The sequence below is a fragment of the Mytilus galloprovincialis genome, chromosome 2 (assembly GCF_965363235.1).
Source record: "Mytilus galloprovincialis chromosome 2, xbMytGall1.hap1.1, whole genome shotgun sequence".
Classification (NCBI taxonomy): Eukaryota; Metazoa; Mollusca; class Bivalvia; order Mytilida; family Mytilidae; genus Mytilus; species Mytilus galloprovincialis.
The window spans coordinates 30,449,420-30,468,167 of NC_134839.1; the positions used below are offsets into that span (position 1 = coordinate 30,449,420).

At 31.1% G+C, this 18,748-nt stretch overlaps 1 protein-coding gene across 2 annotated transcripts in view; it reads right to left on the reverse strand.

Moving 5' to 3' along the window:
* Positions 1-18,748, reverse strand: part of LOC143063342 (neuronal calcium sensor 1-like) — a 64,953-nt gene that overhangs the window by 45,833 nt on the left and 372 nt on the right. For both annotated transcript variants that reach the window (XM_076235444.1, XM_076235443.1), the window contains exons 2-3: positions 15,484-15,508; positions 10,683-10,731 (exon numbers count right to left, since the gene is read on the reverse strand). In XM_076235444.1, the coding sequence (XP_076091559.1) occupies positions 10,683-10,731; positions 15,484-15,508 (74 nt within the window). The remainder of the gene's footprint in view (positions 1-10,682; positions 10,732-15,483; positions 15,509-18,748) is intronic.

Here is an 18,748-nt window from a genome sequence, read left to right on the forward strand (position 1 = left end):
ACAAAGTCCTGTAACTCAAGAAGATTTAACCTTATTTTCACCAAAAAGTATACTGATCGTTTGACCATTATAAGAAACAACTATATTAGGTTTCATGGAATTTGGATAAGTGGTTCTCAAGTTACGGTGCAACATGTTTACGCAAGACAGACAGACGGATGCCGGACATTTGTATACCATAATACGTCCCGTCAAAATTTTGACGCGGTGTCAAAATTTCAACGGGTGTATAAAAACTACCTCGACTAAAAACTTAAAACTGAAACTGGACAGATAGACAAACTGACGGACAGACAAAGCAATCTCACAGCAAGACAAGAACTAATTTAAAACTTATTTCAATCTCAGTTTCTCATGTTTCTAGTAAATATCTTTACATAAGATCAGACTGAATATTTCCTTCTTTAGAAATATCAGTTCAGAAATCATTTATCATTAACAGAAAGTTGAATTAGTTATATAATTTTGCACTTGAAATCAATAATTGTTGACTGTTTTATTTGTTTCACATGAATTTCTCGTTTTTAATCATGAAATGTCATTTATTTGACTTAATGAGTTATGAATCATGAAATACAAGGGATTAGCTTAGAAAAATTTATCATTTATTTCAATGTGCATTTTTGGCAAGATTTACATAAGAATAACTCCAACATTAGGAAAATAGTTTTAAGTTAGAAAAACTTCTAGGCTCAATAGATATAACCATGAATATACTAAAATTATATCATAGCTTATGATGCAGGACACAACTTGATACAACAGCAGAGGTCGATCCCTGAACAGTTCACTACAATCAAGCTTGATACAGGCTCAAAATTTAAATATTTTACACACCATAGGTTTCTGACACATAATGAATATTGTCAAAGAATGGTAAAATTTTAAATTTTACTGTTACCTATTACGGTCCAATATCCAAAATCTAAATGCACAGTAAGATTAAGCATTTCCAAGTACATCCAGATTCTTATTCATTTATTTATTTAAGGACAATTCATTTAGCTAAGTTCTTCAAGTTCCTTCATAAAAATAATATATACAGCACTCTGAAAATTAATTCATACAGAATAATTATTTTTCAAAAAGCACAAACAGATTAGACACATGTAAGTTTTTCAAACCATCTATATAAATACTCTAAAGATAAAGAGGAATCCAAAAGTTGATCAACATGTTTAGGTATGTAGAACCTATATTAACCTGTATAATTTTAATGCTATTAATGCTTAAGTTTGAATGAATATTTATCTACTTTGAGTGTTTTCAGAAATTTCCAGAAAAAATGTCAAATTACCTTGAAAACACACCCTTTGACCCAAGCAGCAAATGAATAATAATTACATTCTATCTGAAAGCTTTAACCATCGCATAAAAAAAATCAAACCAAATTCAATATTTTGCCCCAGTTATTTTAACAATAGAAAGCAAAGGCAATTTAACCAATGTATAAATCAAATTTCAACATTTTCTATCTCAAGTATTATTAATCTTTAATATTTTCCTTCATAACTGTGTGAAATAAAATCATTAGAAATCATCTTGTCCTAAATGATTAGATCATGAAAACTAAACGTTTCTGAAATTTCTTAATCTCATTATGCTCTTTAAAATTGCAAGATTTTGTTTTAGTAAATATTGATTATGACATTTTTACTATAAGTCCCACTATAATGATATAATATACAACAAGACTCCAACATAAGCTCAAGGCATTAGCTTCTGACTAAAGTTGGAGGTTGAGAAACAAGAGTGCACACACTGAAATGTCTCCCCTTCTTTACTAATCATTGATATTATGTTGATACTCCTAAATATAAAGCTTTATTAAGACTGTCACATAAACTTAACATGAACCATGAAAATGAGGTCAAGGTCAGTTGAACCATATGCCAGGCAGACATGTACAGCTAACAATGCTTCCATACAACAAATATAGTTGACCTATTGCTTATAGTTTAAGAAAATAGACCAAAACACAAAAATTTAACACTGAGCAATGAACCGTGAAAACCAGGTCAAGGTCAAATAAAACCTGCACGACTGACATATAGATCATAAAATATTTCCATACACCAAATATAGTTGACCTATGACATATGGTATTAGATAAGAAGACCAAAACTCAAAATTTAACTTTGACCACTGAACCATGAAAATGAGGTCAAGGTCAGATGACATCTACCCGCTAGACATGTACACCTTACAATCATTCCATACAACAAATATAGTAAACCTATTGCATAAAGTATGAGAAAAACATACCAAAACACAAAAACTTAACTATAACCACTGAACCATGAAAATGAGGTCAAGGTCAGATGACATCTGCCCGCTAGACATGTACACCTTACAATCATTTCATACAACAAATATAGTAAACCTATTGCATAAAGTATGAGAAAAACAGACCAAAACACAAAATTTTAACTATAACCACTGAACCATGAAAATGAGGTCAAGGTCAGATGACACCTGCCAGTTGGACATGTACACCTTACAGACCTTCCATACACCGAATATACTAGACCTATTGCTTATAGTATCTGAGATATGGACTTGACCACCAAAACTTAACCCTGTTCACTGATCCATGAAATGAGGTCGAGGTCAAGTGAAAACTGTCTGACGGCCATGAGGACCTTGCAAGGTACGCACATACTAAATATAGTTATCCTATTACTTACGGTAAGAGAGAATTTAACATTACAAAAAATCTGAACTTTTTTTTCAAGTGGTCACTGAACCATGAAAATGAGGTCAAGGACAATGGACATATGACTGACGGAAACTTCGTAACATGAGGCATCTATATACAAAATATGAAGCATCCAGGTCATCCACCTTCTAAAATATATAGCTTTTAAGAAGTGAGCTAACACCGCCGCCGCCGGATCACTATCCCTATGTCAAGCTTTCTGCAACAAAAGTTGCAGGCTCGACAATAAACAAAATGATGTCAGAAATTTGAGATTCTGTTGGTCATCATAATGATCTTTGACATTACACATTCACTACATGTATACTTTTCTTTAATTTTTCTTGAAGTATTTTTCTCTATTCTTTAATTTTTCTTGAAGTATTTTTCTCTTTTCTTTAATTTTTCTTGTTGTATTTTTCTCTTTTCTTTAATTTTTCTTGAAGTATTTTTCTCTATTCTTTAATTTTTGTTAGCTCTTAAATCTGTACTCTTTGCCCCATTATTTTATCTTCTGTTTAAAAACCCCATGATCAAAATCCTCATGCATCTACTTTTTGTACAGCAACAACATATTTCATTCAAATAAGTGTAACCAAAATTTACTGTCGGCCTAGCCAAGATCAGATGTGCATTTCATATTGGGTCTATGTTATAGGCTTGTAAAGACAAGAAGATAAACTGTACATAAGTAATACATCTTTGAACTGAAGAAGAGAATGTAGGGCTTCACAATGAATATCAAATATCATGTATAGGTGTTACCGTTTTGAAAAAAAACACTAAAATACACGCTGAAAATGGGCAAAATTTCACGTTATGTTGTTTCATTTAAAATTTCGCTGTTTTTATCAATTAATAGTTAATAAGTGAACTTAATTTGAACTACATTATTGGTTCATTGCTATAGACAATTTATTCATCTTTCTTTTACTGTTTGTTGCAACTAAAAATCTTCAGTGGTTACAAAGTTATGATAAAAAGTTGAATACTATGCGCTTGTTATGCAATTTTGTACTTTTGTTTTTAGCTTGCTTGAGTGTAATGATAAAAGAGAAAAATAAATCAAATTTATGCTATTATGTGTTTTGTTTTCTCTTCTAGTATATACATTATCAAAAACTACCTCATTTATCAAAATTGAAGTACCCTAGCTGGAGAAATATGCCATCAAAGTTGGATATACAAATAAAGTGAAAAAATGTCTTGTCCGTAGACATGCATTCCCTAGTAAACTGGAAGCATAATTACATTAATGTTGCATTGCTAAGTTCCTGTTCTTTTGTAGATATGAAAACACTACTAACATTTTTTTCTACCATCTATTAATAGAGGAAAAAATTCAAAAATATGTCAGAATGTCTTGTCCGTAGACATGTCTTTTTATCAATATTGCTTGGCTTTATGGGTCTTAATTAGTCCTATGTGTTGTTTAAATTTAGAAATATCTTATTTTAAAGAAATAAATGGTAATTTAAGTGTTCTCAATTTTTGTAAAATTACTTTACAGGAGTGGATTTTAAAAAGTGTCATATTATCAGTCATAAAAAGCATACCTTATTTTACTTCAATATTGTTTATTCCAGTTGCTGCATACCTTAAAAGATTAACTAAATCAAATGAAGAAAAAGTATTTCTCTCTCTCTAATTTTATCTTTTGCATTTCAGTATTAACAGCAGATGAGGAAGTGTCTACGGACAAGACACTTGTACATAACAAGTATTAAATTCAATTATTTGTCTGCTATGGAACTTAAATCTTATTTATAAGTGATGAAAGTTATCTATTCAAATTAAAACTCAGTATTTTCAACATAAATATAGTCACAATTAATTCTAACAGATTTTTTTTTTAACTAAAATTGTCTTGTCCGTAGACATTACCACAGTATATTCGTATCCAATTTCCTTGAGTTCAGCCTAATTTGATAGGTAAAATGTATGTTATTTTTTCAAGAGAACACATTCAACTATGTCAAAATTGAGTTTTAGTAATAGTTTGATTGTTTTAAACAATCAGATATATGGATTTCAGTTAAAAGAATGTGTCTTCATTTTGGCTTAATCAATAAATTATTGAGATATGTAAAGAATTATGGGTACATTTTTATATTTTCCAAAATTAAAAAACACCGCTTAAAACTTAATTAGTAGCTTTTAATCTTAACTTTAACAATCATCTTTGAAAGCATTTAATTGAATATCAATAAAATGTCTTGTCCGTAGACATTATCAAAATGTATTTGTTTCCATTTTCCTCGAAGTTAAGCATCATTTGATAGATAAACCTGATAAAATGTATGTTTTTTCTTTCAAGATAACACTTTCAGCTATATCAAAATTAGGTTTTAATAATGCATTCATTAAATATGAATACAATGTCTTGTCCGTAGACAAAACATATAAATTGTATTGCTAAGTTTGATTGTTTATTGTAAGAATATGCATCAAGTTATTTTAATGTTCTATACACCAAAAGAAAGGGTTCTTTTAGAAGTTTTTTTATTTATAGATAATTTTAGATACAGTTTTATCAGATAAGATTAATGATCAAAGAAAGCTACTGTTGTTTGAAATAACTGTGAGTCAAACATGTTCTTGTTAATTTTTTTTCAATTAAAATGTTTGATATTCAATAGTTCTAAACATATTTTGTTGTCTTTGTCATTGACCAAAAATCTGTCACTGGTGACCATGTCTTGAAGGCAACCATTAAAGAAAATTATACAGTTTTTAAACACCATTTATTTAATAAAAATATTAAATATTTCCTTCAAAAACTGCATGGAATAATATAAATGCTTCCAGTGTTAGCCTAACGATGGCAATTTTTCATAATTTAAACCATTTTTGAACCAAAATATCAAAAGAGTTTTTTCCTGAGGTGATACTCATTTTTGACTTCATGTGAAACACAAAATGCACATCTGATTGTGGCTAGGCCGTGTGCAAAAATTTATCATATTGCACTAGCGCAAATAAATAAGCTTCAAATTAACAACATCATCTGACAGTGATGAAAATATGTTTGTATATAATTATAAGGAGATGTGGAATGATAATGCCAACCATTCACCACTGTGACCAGAGTAAACATTTTGTCAAGCCTTGGTCTACATGTACAATTATAAGGTTATATAATTAGCATGAATATTATTGATATCCCTCATATATATATTGCACTAGTATCTTCGAAAACATTATAAGAATCAATGCACAATGTATCCGTCTTGTGTATTTGTTCCGTACCATATGAGTATTTGGACCATACGTGTATGGTCATGACCATACGGGTATATACTCATATGGTCCGACCATACGCGTATGGTCAGGGTAATTAACACTATGTAACACTCTGTTACAGTTTACTTTTAAACTTATAAACTATTCATATGGTATGAGTAGATAGCCGTGGTGTATTGGTTAGTGCATCGGACTACTAACATAAAGGTTCCTGGTTTGATTCCCGTTTGGGATGAAAATTTCAGGAACTCAATTTTCGGCTCTTCCTTGACACCATCTGTGAGTATGGTCTTACGAAAACGATGATAGTCCGTCGGATCCACTATAAATAAGTATGTTTAAACTATGACAGTTCATTAAATTTTATTATTATATAATAATAAAAATTAGCTAAATAAGAATTAGAAGTTTCACATAGTTAATTTTATTTTATTTTACTATAATTGCGAAAACTAGGATAAACGCATTTTATACTGATGGTCATTACCGATTTTTTTTTATTACGATTGACTCATAAAAAATTTCTTGAACTGTTACAAAAGATTTGAAGGCACTAGAAAGTAACATAGTTTATTTAATTTGTCTTGTGAATATGGTATACTGCAGTCTTGTTACGGTATTTGAGATCTAAAGCATTTTATCGGAATGGCCCAAGACCTAGGTATCACTGTACGCAGCTGCAAAAAGGCTGGCTTTTCACTCGCAAACAAAAGGTTAAATGAAAAGGATCGTGCACAACCAAGACTTGAAAATGAAAAAAAAGCTATGATACCGTGTGGAAGTAAATGTCACCCCAAGCCTACATACAAGAATGTAATTAGAGATGAAAACTAACTATGGCATCAATGTTTAATTTTTACGTAGTATTTGAATTATAAAAAGAAAACACTGTCATGTAAGTAACCATCATTGTTTTTTTAGATAAAGTTTTTGTATTATTGAAACTTTTAAATGTAATTAAAAAAAATACCTATATGGTCAAAATACTCATATGGTCCGGCCAATTAATAACCAAACGAGTACTATACTCATATGGCCGACCATACGCGTACGGTCGGACCATATGAGTATACGCATATGGTCCAAATACTCATATGGTCCGGAACATATTCATTTGTTATTACAATAAAGTAATACAAAGTGTATTCTAAATACATACAAAGTGTATTCCGTATACCTGAGCCTTGTTTCTATTTTTAACTATATTGACGCTATTTCTATTTATATACATGTTTATATATTGACATTATCCTTCTAAATGTAAAACAAGTTATGTAATAAATAAACTAAGTACTTTCATCAAGTCAATATGTTACATATGGAACTGTTAAGATTATATGGACACTTGGACTTTGTCCATGGTCAATATGTTCTGAAGAGGTCCATTTATAACAAAAGTCCATAATGGATATCCATGTAATAACCTTATATCATCATTGTGACATCATAATGGATATCAGTCACATGACAACATTACCTTTTTACTATGAGAGTGATAACTCTGCCTCTCATATGAAGAATTTGATATCAGTGACCCTAAGTATAATATGGCATGTCTACTTCAAATCCTTTCAACCTAATGGTAAAAAAAAGTACATCAACACTATATTGTCTTATTAAAATCATGAACAAGTCTCATATTGCACAAGCTTGCAAACACGTTTGTAGGAACATTTTTTTGTATTGACAAATATAATGTTCTAAATGACAATATTACCATGTCAGACCTTGTTTTACTCAAAATGTTAACATTAAATGTGCATGCAAAGAAATATTGTAAGAAAACTACGGGAAATATTATAATACTATTCAATAAATTACAATATCTAGATTCTGCCTGATTAACATTATTCGTTTATCACATCTTTATTGAAAGATTCAAGAAATATTGACTTTTCTATTTCCATTTATATGTGTATAATCCCTAGAGATTATCAATGGATTATCTATTGTGATTCTTCTGTGTTAATAAGAGATTTTGGTACCTTTAATGTATTTTGTAAAATATTGCCTTTAAAATTAAGTAAATTGCAATTTCTGATCATAAAGATTAAAGTAAGATATCAATAAATTTTCATGCCTAAGGTATTTTACAAAAACAAAGTTATGAGAATGTATAAGCTGTTTATAAGTGTATTTGTTCAAATCTTTCTTCTGTAGTTTGAGACCAAAGAAAAACAAAATATTATTTTTTTCAAATCATTTAATTTGAAGTTTTCTTGTTAAAATATTGATTTATAAAGAGCTTAATTGCAATTTACCTAACTTACATTTAAGACTTTTTTGTAAAAATAAACATATAATTCATTACAATAATAATACCCCACATGAATTCTCCTCACAATGAAGCTGGACAATTTAATTAAAAAAGGAGAAGACATATTAAATAAAGTCACAAAATCTTAACATGCGTTTAAATTTTATGCAACTGTCATACAAGGAGAGATTAGATAGCTATAAAACCAGGTTTAATCCACAATTTTCTACATAAGAAAATGCCTGTACAATGTGACAGTTGTTTTATAGCTTTTGATTTTGCCATTTGATTAGAAACTTTCAGTTTTGATTTTTCCTAAAAAGGTCATTATTTTTGTGATTTTACTTTTTGATAAGTAAAATGAACTAAGAGTCATATGAAATGAGTGACTGATGAAAAATAATGTTAATCCAATTATTGACCCAATGCATACATATATGATAAATTTAGTCTTCTTTGCACAATTTTATCATTTTTTTCCCCGCATAAATTTCATAAAATCGTCAAAAAAATAATTCAATTGGTCAGTGTTGTTGTGAAAATATGGCAGCTAATGAATGGTCCTGTTTTAAAGCCAAAGTTTAATGATTATCACCCATTTGTAAACATTCAACAAAGAAGCATGGATATTCATGTAAGCACGTGTATAACAGGTACAATAAGATAGAGTTTATCTTTCTTTCTTTTTTTTAACAATAACAAATATTTTTATTCAATTACTTCCTGATATATAAATACCTAAGTAGCCCAGGTAGCATACTTAGGGACCCCTGTATTTTAGAGTTTATCTTGATGCCAGAGCCATCTTTACGTTTGGTTTTCCATACGCTATTGCGTATTACAATCACCGTTTTTTTACAAGAAAGGTCACACTGCATATATGGAAAACATGTTGGTGAATTGTTTGCAGGAAGCAAGCAATTAAAATAAAGTAAGCTTCTTCTAAATATGGACATATTAAAGAATTTTCTTAAGAAAAAAAGTATAATTTTCTTGAGAAAAAAGTTTATGTACATAAGTTTTATAACAAAAACTAGCCATTTAGTTATAAAAAACATATGCATATTTTTTTCAATTTGAAGTTTCATATGACTAACTTTAACAGCTGTATTTCATGTCAAACGTCACAGTCAACCCTTCGACACCAGTAGTTAGAGCATAATTATTGTATTGCAGATAAAGCTTCATTTGTGCACTGAAGAACACAGATTCAAGTCACATCTAACAAACGCACCTTATAATTTCCCCATCAGTCAAAAATAAAATAAAGGATTAGACTACAATTTGGATAAAGTTAAACAAAGACAATAAAGTTACATTTACACTTGACATTTATCTACTGATTTTATAGATGTGATGTCATTTGATTACAAAAATATCATGTGGACATAAATATTTAATGTCTTTTAGTTATAAATAGAGGTACATCCTATTTTTATCCAACAATTAAAAAGTGTATCATGTTTTCGTATAAACAGAGAAACAACACACTGCTTTGACTATTATCATTCTGATTACTGTGTCTTTTTCTCTTTAACCTATTTGAGCAGTTAAATCTATGTACATTCACAAATTACCAAACTACATGACATAAATTTGCTTTCAAGCTTCAAAGTTAAAGCTTGAGTGTTACAAAGTGTTGTATGATTACCAATGAGCCAACTAACCACCAGAGAATGATATGGATGACTTGAAACTTATCACCTATATAACTTCAAGTCCTTACTTTTTTTTTTATCAAACTAAAGATTCACAATTAACTTGCATTTATTTTAGTATATATATATACAAAAGAATTGTAGGCATTCATTATTTGTGACACACACTTGGTTGTTGGGCATCAGGCATTCATTATTTGTGACACACACTTGGTTGTTGGGCATCAGGCATTCATTATTTGTGACACACACTTGGTTGTTGGGCATCAGGCATTCATTATTTGCGACACACACTTGGTTGTTGGGCATCAGGCATTCATTATTTGTGACACACACTTGGTTGTTGGGCATCAATAATGCAAACTTTTTTAAGTATCATTAACAGACAGACAGCCAGCACCTCTGCTTGCCTATGACAAGTAGATTATAGAGGAGAGGGAGGACAGGGGTAAGGGAGACAGGGAGAAAGGAGAAAAGGGGTAGGAGAAAGGAGAGGAAGGCTGGGAGAAAGGAGAAAAAGTTGGAGAAAGGAGAAAAAATAAAATATCTCTCCTTTTAAAATTTTTTCTAATATTTCAAGAAAAAATATCTGAAAAGGAGATGTTTTGTTCTAATGGGAAAAAGGAGAATGGGGGTAGGAAAAAGAAGAGGAGTGGGAGAAGGGAGAAGGTACCCCCTTGTCCTCCCCCCTCATAGAGGGGTTCTTTATACTATTGAATAGCTAGCCAGAAAAGCCTGATCATTTTAAATAGGAACAAACCTTATTCTGCATATGGTGTAGTAAATTAAATATAGTATCAAGAAGGTATTCATAAGCTTCACTGACCTCTTTTTGAAGCACACCACTTGGACAATCTTTCATAAAATCTCTATACCTGAAATAAACAGATACATATAAACATTGGTTTAAATGGTCTTAAACTAGCAATTTTTGGGGCCCTTTATAGCTTGCAGTTTGGTGTGAGCCTAGGCTCCATGTTGAAGACCGTACCTTGACCTATAATGGTTTACTTTCATAAATTGTGACTTGGATGGAGAGTTGTCTCATTGGCACTCACACCACATCTTCCTATATCTATTGATTTATTTGATGAACATCTTTTTGTTTTTCAACTCTTTTACACTACAGTATTAATACAAAGATTGATAATAATATGATGTAAATATGGTATTTTCAAATGAAAATTACTCTTCAGCAATGAAAACTCTTTTTTTTTTTTCTTACAAGTCTTTTCTTACTTTCTAGTTATTTCTTTTAATATAAATTATAAAATGTTTGTATACATAAAAATTATGTGCAATTTACAGGTAATGGATTAGGTCAAAAGTGTGATGAACACAAACTGTAGATTAAACCTTGTGGTCAAGTGAGGGCCAATTAACAAAGGTTGCAAATTATAATTGCTCAGTTGGTGAAATCATCCATATATGAGGATGGTGCTGCCATCTTTTGCCTCGTTCCTTTAGAAAAGATGATTTTTATCATAAGTGTGAGGAAATAAATGCGTTCTTAATCCTTTTCCTAATCAAGTCACAGAATGATTTGTATTCTTAATCCTGAATATGCTGAATTATATACACTGAATTTTTAATCAAATTCTACAATACAATTAGTGATGTTGAGGTTTTGAGTTGATTCGTTTTTTTAGCATGCAAACTGCTACAGATGTATTGAACCCTTCACAGAATGAAGGACATAATTAAGATTGATTTTTTTTAAGCAAGTGAGAATAAAAGGATGCCTTGAACAATTTAAGCAATAAATGTTTTACTACCCTGCAACATAGGTACTTGGGAACAGGACAACTTTTCTAACCCTAACCCTTTTTTCCAAAATCCGTATTTTTTTTGGTGTTCTATTAATTTCAATTATTTTCACGTTTTTCTGTATTTTACGAAAATAAATAAACTACAAATAAACTGTATTAGCAATTTACTGCATGGGTGAATCTAGCCACTTTAAAAAGATAAGGGGGAGGGTAACCGTTTTTTATAAACACATACTTTATCCTGCACATAATCTTGAAAACTTCATGATGAATCATGAGTCTTAAATAAGACAGGTGAATTCAGTCTATTTGGCCCAAGACCACAATTAATGACCCCGCTTTTCGTTGTCCACGAATATAGTTCCTTTTAATTAGAGTGTATTTTTCCTTAATTTTTTTTCTTTCCTTTCCTCACTCATTCCTTAAATCTTTTTGGGTGGAAATGAAAGAAGAGAGGTCAAATAAATTTTTGGAGGTTGTATTTTAACTGATTTTGATATGGAATGAGTGATTAGGTCAAGTGCAAAAAGGTGATATTTACAGTTTTCGGAACATCTCTTGACTTGTCAATAGGGGTATGGATGTGTATTGGCTAAATTTGTAAAAGTGATTGCTTCAATCTTTCTGAATTTTGGATATATATTTGGACTAGGACAATACATTACACACACAAAAAATTGGACAAAAGTGCATGGTGCAATTTTTTTAATGATGCAAAAGGTTATAAAGAACTGATAGAGGAATTAATTGTGGTCTGTGGCCTAAGAGGTGCATTTCAGCAAATTTAGAATTTTTACTTTGGCATCTTTTCTGAATGATCTATTGGTATTGATTTGTCAAACTATATGAGAAGAAATGATTTTCACTTTCATTTGATAGAAATTTTGTGAAAAAGTCACTTTTCAGGTTAAATGCCTAAAATGTAGCTTTTTCACTTTTTTCACTATTTTTTCAAAAACAGCATGCTTAATTTCTCTCTGACAGTTTTTTTCTGATATCTATTTGTGTTTGTGGTATTTATTTCAGTTGTTTAACTTATTTGTGAACTCTGAACACAAAAAACAGTAGATAAAAACATAAAAAGAGTGCAAAATGTGCTGTTTTAATAGTCTAAGTCTAACGGTCAGTATACGCAGCAGGTGAAATGTGAAGTTCTATGCACTTAAAAGTTGTATTCCAAAACAGATTGCACTGAACCTACATCAAAAACACTTATTACTGGTTGCTTAACCATTTCTGTTTCACAGACTACCTTTACTTTCTTCTGTTGGATAGCTAGTGGTTTAAATATTGGCCTTTTGAGGCTGACATTTCATTCAGTTTTTAAACAGTAAAGTTAATAAACTTTGCATCAGACCATACTGTCTGCATATATAGTTGAAAGTGACAGTCTTGTTACATCCAGGCTCCATGTTTTATCATATCTGAGCACAGATTTTAGCAAAAAGAAGTATATCTCCATCTCCCATATCATTTATATGCTTTTAAATATGCAAATGTGGGGAACGGCCTAAACTGGCAATCTGTTTTTTTAAGCATAACATTGCTAAAGACCATTTTATCCACATGCGTTATGCTATTTGAAACTTATATTTCCATCAAAAGTACATTTATAACCTGTTAAAGTTTGTTTGATAACTTAACAACTTCAGAAAATTGTGGTAAGTGAAAAATATTACATTTGATATAAGGCCTCACCCTAATTGAAAACCTCTATTTTTTGGCACAGGCTCATATAAAATTAACTTCTGGCCATTTTGCATAAGTCTGATACATGAAATATGCTTTCTGTTGCTTTAAATAGATGTTAACTTATACATAGAGACATTAAAAAGTGTTAGTTTTGGTATCTTTTGGTTTTTAGAAGCTCAAATTTGATAGTTTTAATTGTTCTAATTCAACGCCACAATTCAGCACCCAAAATTCAGATATAAAAAATGCCACATTTTTTTTATTTGGTATCATATGGCTTTGAAACTTTGTAACCTGTTTTATAATATACTAAGCTTGAATCATGCCAAGTTTTATTAGAATTGGTCAAGTTTTAGGCCCCTAATAGGCCCAAGACCACAATTAATGACCCCGCTTTTCGTTGTCCACGAATATAGTTCCTTTTAATTAGAGTGTATTTTTCCTTAATTTTTTTTCTTTCCTTTCCTCACTCATTCCTTAAATCTTTTTGGGTGGAAATGAAAGAAGAGAGGTCAAATAAATTTTTGGAGGTTGTATTTTAACTGATTTTGATATGGAATGAGTGATTAGGTCAAGTGCAAAAAGGTGATATTTACAGTTTTCGGAACATCTCTTGACTTGTCAATAGGGGTATGGATGTGTATTGGCTAAATTTGTAAAAGTGATTGCTTCAATCTTTCTGAATTTTGGATATATATTTGGACTAGGACAATACATTACACACACAAAAAATTGGACAAAAGTGCATGGTGCAATTTTTTTAATGATGCAAAAGGTTATAAAGAACTGATAGAGGAATTAATTGTGGTCTGTGGCCATTTGTTGCTAAAAGGAGATAATTCTAATTTTTGACCTTATCTATATATTGGCTTAATTACAAATGAGACTATATAGTAGTCTCAGATTACACAGATTACAGCAAATACGACAGTAATCATGGTAATCAGAACACGTGATGGGTCAGCTCGCCTTTCTAAACAGTGCTTATATTGCGTTAACAAGACACAATCTTCTCTATCAACCTGTCAGCTATTTCGTATTTGTGATTTTTGTATCCAGACCAAAATTCGCGGGAAAGTTATTAAAGACTAAAAGTATGACCCGGAACCGGGCTGTTCCTTATTACAGTTCTTCGCAAGCCTTCTACAGTTTTCAACCAACCAGATTGCTTATAAACATAACAAAAACATTGCACTATTACTGAAGTGGTGCAAATACTAAAAACATATTGTGAAATTATCCCATTTTGTCAGATTAAATTCTGGAAATAACAGAAGAATTTTCGGAAACCCGTTAAAACGGTACCAATTTTGTGTAAAAATTATCTCACGTCTACAAAGTTCAGCCAGAGTCATATCTCTGTTCCAACTTAGATCATTGAAATTTCGTTGGAATATTGAATACACGCTAAGGTTGTAAATATGCTAAATGTATGTATATCTTAGTGCCGGGAATTGTTGATAGACTGTTTCCCATCTTTCCATGTCAGGGAATATACAACTTTCGAGTTAATCCGTTCCGGCTCATCCAATGTTTTCAGCAAATTATTTATACGGCGGAACCAGTTTCGTGTTATTGACTCCGTCTGCAGTTTTCAAACCAAGACCCTTTTAACTTGTCTTCCCACTCTATGTACCTCCAATAATGAAGTAATCAGTTTACAGATTTCCCCACATATTTCACATTATATTTTCATACATTCGAAAGGGCATTGGCTGCAGTTGCAGATAATTCTAAAATAGTAAAAAAAATCTATGCGCATTTTTTGAGGCGAAAAAGAAGGGACCCCATCCCCCCAAAATCCTGGATCCATCACTCACTGACATGCCACACTGAAGCTTTTAATTTGTTTCTCCGGTTTGTTGAGACAAAATACTAAACGTATAAAAGATTTACCGCATTGTGTGCTGCAGGATATTCATTTACATCCTATCTTTGCCCATGATTATTATTTTTAGGGCCGGATATTTATTTCTCAAAAAATGGTCATCCTGTTAACCATACAAAATAACCACATTTTTAAAATAAGTAAAGAATGTAAAGCTGTGTCAAAAAGACACTTCTTTATAAGAAACTAATTAGGTTGGGATAGGGTAAAAGTCCTGAAATCTATACATAAACACTTCCTGTGTCCACTATATGGTTCAAGGCATTCTACGTACTCACCATTGCTGCAACTCTTTCTTGTCAACTGAAACAAGATACAATGTGTTTATTAAAGAAAGGTATTATGTACATCACTGTCTATATATAGAGAGCATTCAGTAATTAACATGTATAAGTTGCAGTCTTCTCATTTCTAAAGGGAAGTCAGCCCTGAAGATATGAGATGACTACATTGGATTCACATAGAAGCCATAAATATTTATTTTTTTATTTTTTTCTTGTTCTTGAAAGAGCAATTAGTTTTCATAAAACAGAAATAGTGTCTTTATCTCGAATTTTCCAGATGCAGTAACACTTTCAAAAGATGTTTCATAGTCATGGATTTGGAATGAAATTTTAATTGCGTCTATTTCTCTCTCACCAAATTGATACCTTATCATTTCTTTTGTAAGACAATGCGAATCGCTGAACAATCTTGTCTGTTTCTGGTTTAATTGTCAAAATCCAACTTGCAGATAAATGATAAAACTTCTAAGTATAAATTCAGGTACAGAAAAAAAAACATCCACCAAAGAACTAGGACTAGTAGATTCGGATACTAGTACAGAAAAAAACACCCACCAAAGAGCTAGGACTAGTAGATTCGGATACAGAAAAAACATCCAGCAAAGAACTAGGACTTAAACGTAGATATATAGGTCGTAGCATCATCTAACAACAACGAGAAAAGACCCACACTGAATGTCATTTTCATTCATGTCAGTCTATGATACTAGACTAATGACTATCTTAAGCTTAAATATAAAAAAAAGAAAATGTGGTATGATTGCAAATGATACAACTCTGAGACCAAAATGACACAGAAATTAACTATAGGTCACCATACGGTCTTCAACAATGGGCAAAGCCCATACCGCATAGTCACCTATAAAGGCCCCGAAATGACAATGTAAAACATTTCAAACGAGAAAACTAACGGCTTTATTATGTAAAAACGAAAATCAAATACATAACACATAAACAAACGTCAATCACTCAATTACAGGCTCCTGACTTGGGACAGGCACATACATATATTTCACTGAATACTAGTTTTTTACAGCTTTTACTCCGTAGAAAGATGGTCTTTTGAAGATAAATACAAAACAACATGAAAGTGACTGTGGAATTTTAAAGGTTGACAATTTTAAAGCTATTTGAAAATTATAACCTTACATTCAATTGTACCTTTTACAAACCCTTAATTAAGGGCTACACAAATAGTTTCAAGTGTATCTCTTACACTGAAGCTTAGTACTAAAGACTTTATCTTTGTCTTTCCTAGCGTATGTGTGACCTATCGACCCTGACTCTAGCCTGGACAGAGCCGCTGTACTACTTAAATAATGGAACAGACGAGTCGTAAAAATTATAACCAGACTGTATATAGATCACGCTTCCCTATCCTCAATTAGTTAGAATGGAATAAGTGTTAAAACCGTCATTAACTGTGTAAGAAAAGCATTACCAAGTGAAGTACAAAGTTTATAATTGGTCAGATATATAGCACCAGAGGTGTAAATGAAAAAATCTATACAACTACAAGAACGAGCCAAATTTTTAGCAAAACAAAATCACATGGCTCAAACTGAAAGAGGTGTGCTTTATTAATGATACATGTTTTCTCGATTTGCACGGGAAAGGCACGCTAATAATATAGAACGGTTAGACATGTTTGAGAGTGCTCGATTCTGAAAAAACGGTGTAAAGTGAGTGATCAAATAGAACAATCTGTAAATAATTTATCATCTGAAATGTGCGTTAAGTCCATTACTGGTTGGTTCCTCTGTTGTGTATCATTTTCCTGATAGTCCTTGACAAAAATCTGGTGGTTTTCACAATCATATTTTTTTTCAAGATATCAAAATTATGTCAGTCCTTGACAAATTTTGGTGGCCAAAATCTTCGAACCAACACTTTTCGAGGACTGATGAATTTAATAATTTATATAGTTTTGATTCAAATTAACAGACCACCTGTTTTCTGAGACCTTTTGTTTTGGGCGCTCCCTCAAGAGGTCTCTTAAAATAGGCTTCATCGTATTAAAATTTGGAAAATAAAATCAATGTTAATACCGACAGAGACATTGTATTATATGTCTCTGGTATCGATACAGGCTGAAAGATTCAAAGATCGTTATACAATTGTAAACTCCATGATTTGTAAGAATAACTGTATTCAAAAGACCAATATGTTAGCATGGATTGTATGTATCTTAAGTTTACGCGTATTGTGTTTTCAGTTATGTATTGAGAAGTATATAAAAAAAAGCAATATTTGAACTAAAGAATTTAAAGAATGTATAACAAAGTTCGTATAGATTTCCTTTTTAAACAAGATTCCAGGTCATTGAAGGACCGAATACTATTGATATTTTCCTAACTCAGAGCTCGCATGTGTTCAAGTACTTATACATCCATGGCTTTTAAATTTTGGAGTTTGAGCTTTCATGATGAAGGTAAAAAAAGCGCAGCAAATTATTTAACTGTTATTTTCACCGAAAACAATCTTGGAAAAAAGGAACTTAGTCATGAAATCAGTTAGAAATTAATCGTTATGTTTGTCTTTCACGAACTACTGCACAATTTTTATATGTCAATGAAATCATACAACCCTAGCTTTATTCGGTCGTATACATATAGTAGAAGAGGGACGAGAGATACCAAAGGGACAGTGAAACTCACAAATCGAAAATAAACTGACAATGCCATGGCTAAAAATGAAAAAGACACACAGACAAACAATAGTACACATGACACAACGTAGAAAACTAAAGAATAAGCCACACAAACATTTAGATAGACGGAATGAACCAATTGTCGATTCAAAAGAATTCTTTTCTGTCTCAAATATTATAATTTTTAAGCTCTCAAATATTATAATTTTTAAGCTTTAAAATAATTTAGTGGCAGTAGATCTTATAGATGGATTAGTTTGCTTTTATTATAAAGCTACTTCTGGTCCTTAGCTGTAGTTTATTTAAAGTCATTTAAGCTCAAATACGATTGCTTCAAAACAGTAAATCCGAAAATTTTAATTTGCTATACGGTATAGAATTTTCAAGTCATCATCTAAACTAGAATTTTCAATTTGCCAATTTATTTAAACTTCGTTCAAAAATATCTTGTGATAAAAACTTTTGATACTTCTTTGAGTCATAAATACATCAACTCTTCCTGACCTTTTAAACAAAATGAAAAAAAAGAATAATTTTGAATATCGAATATCAATATTAACAACTGGTGTTTCTAGATGTCAATTGTTCTTCAAAGTTTAACGGAAAAAC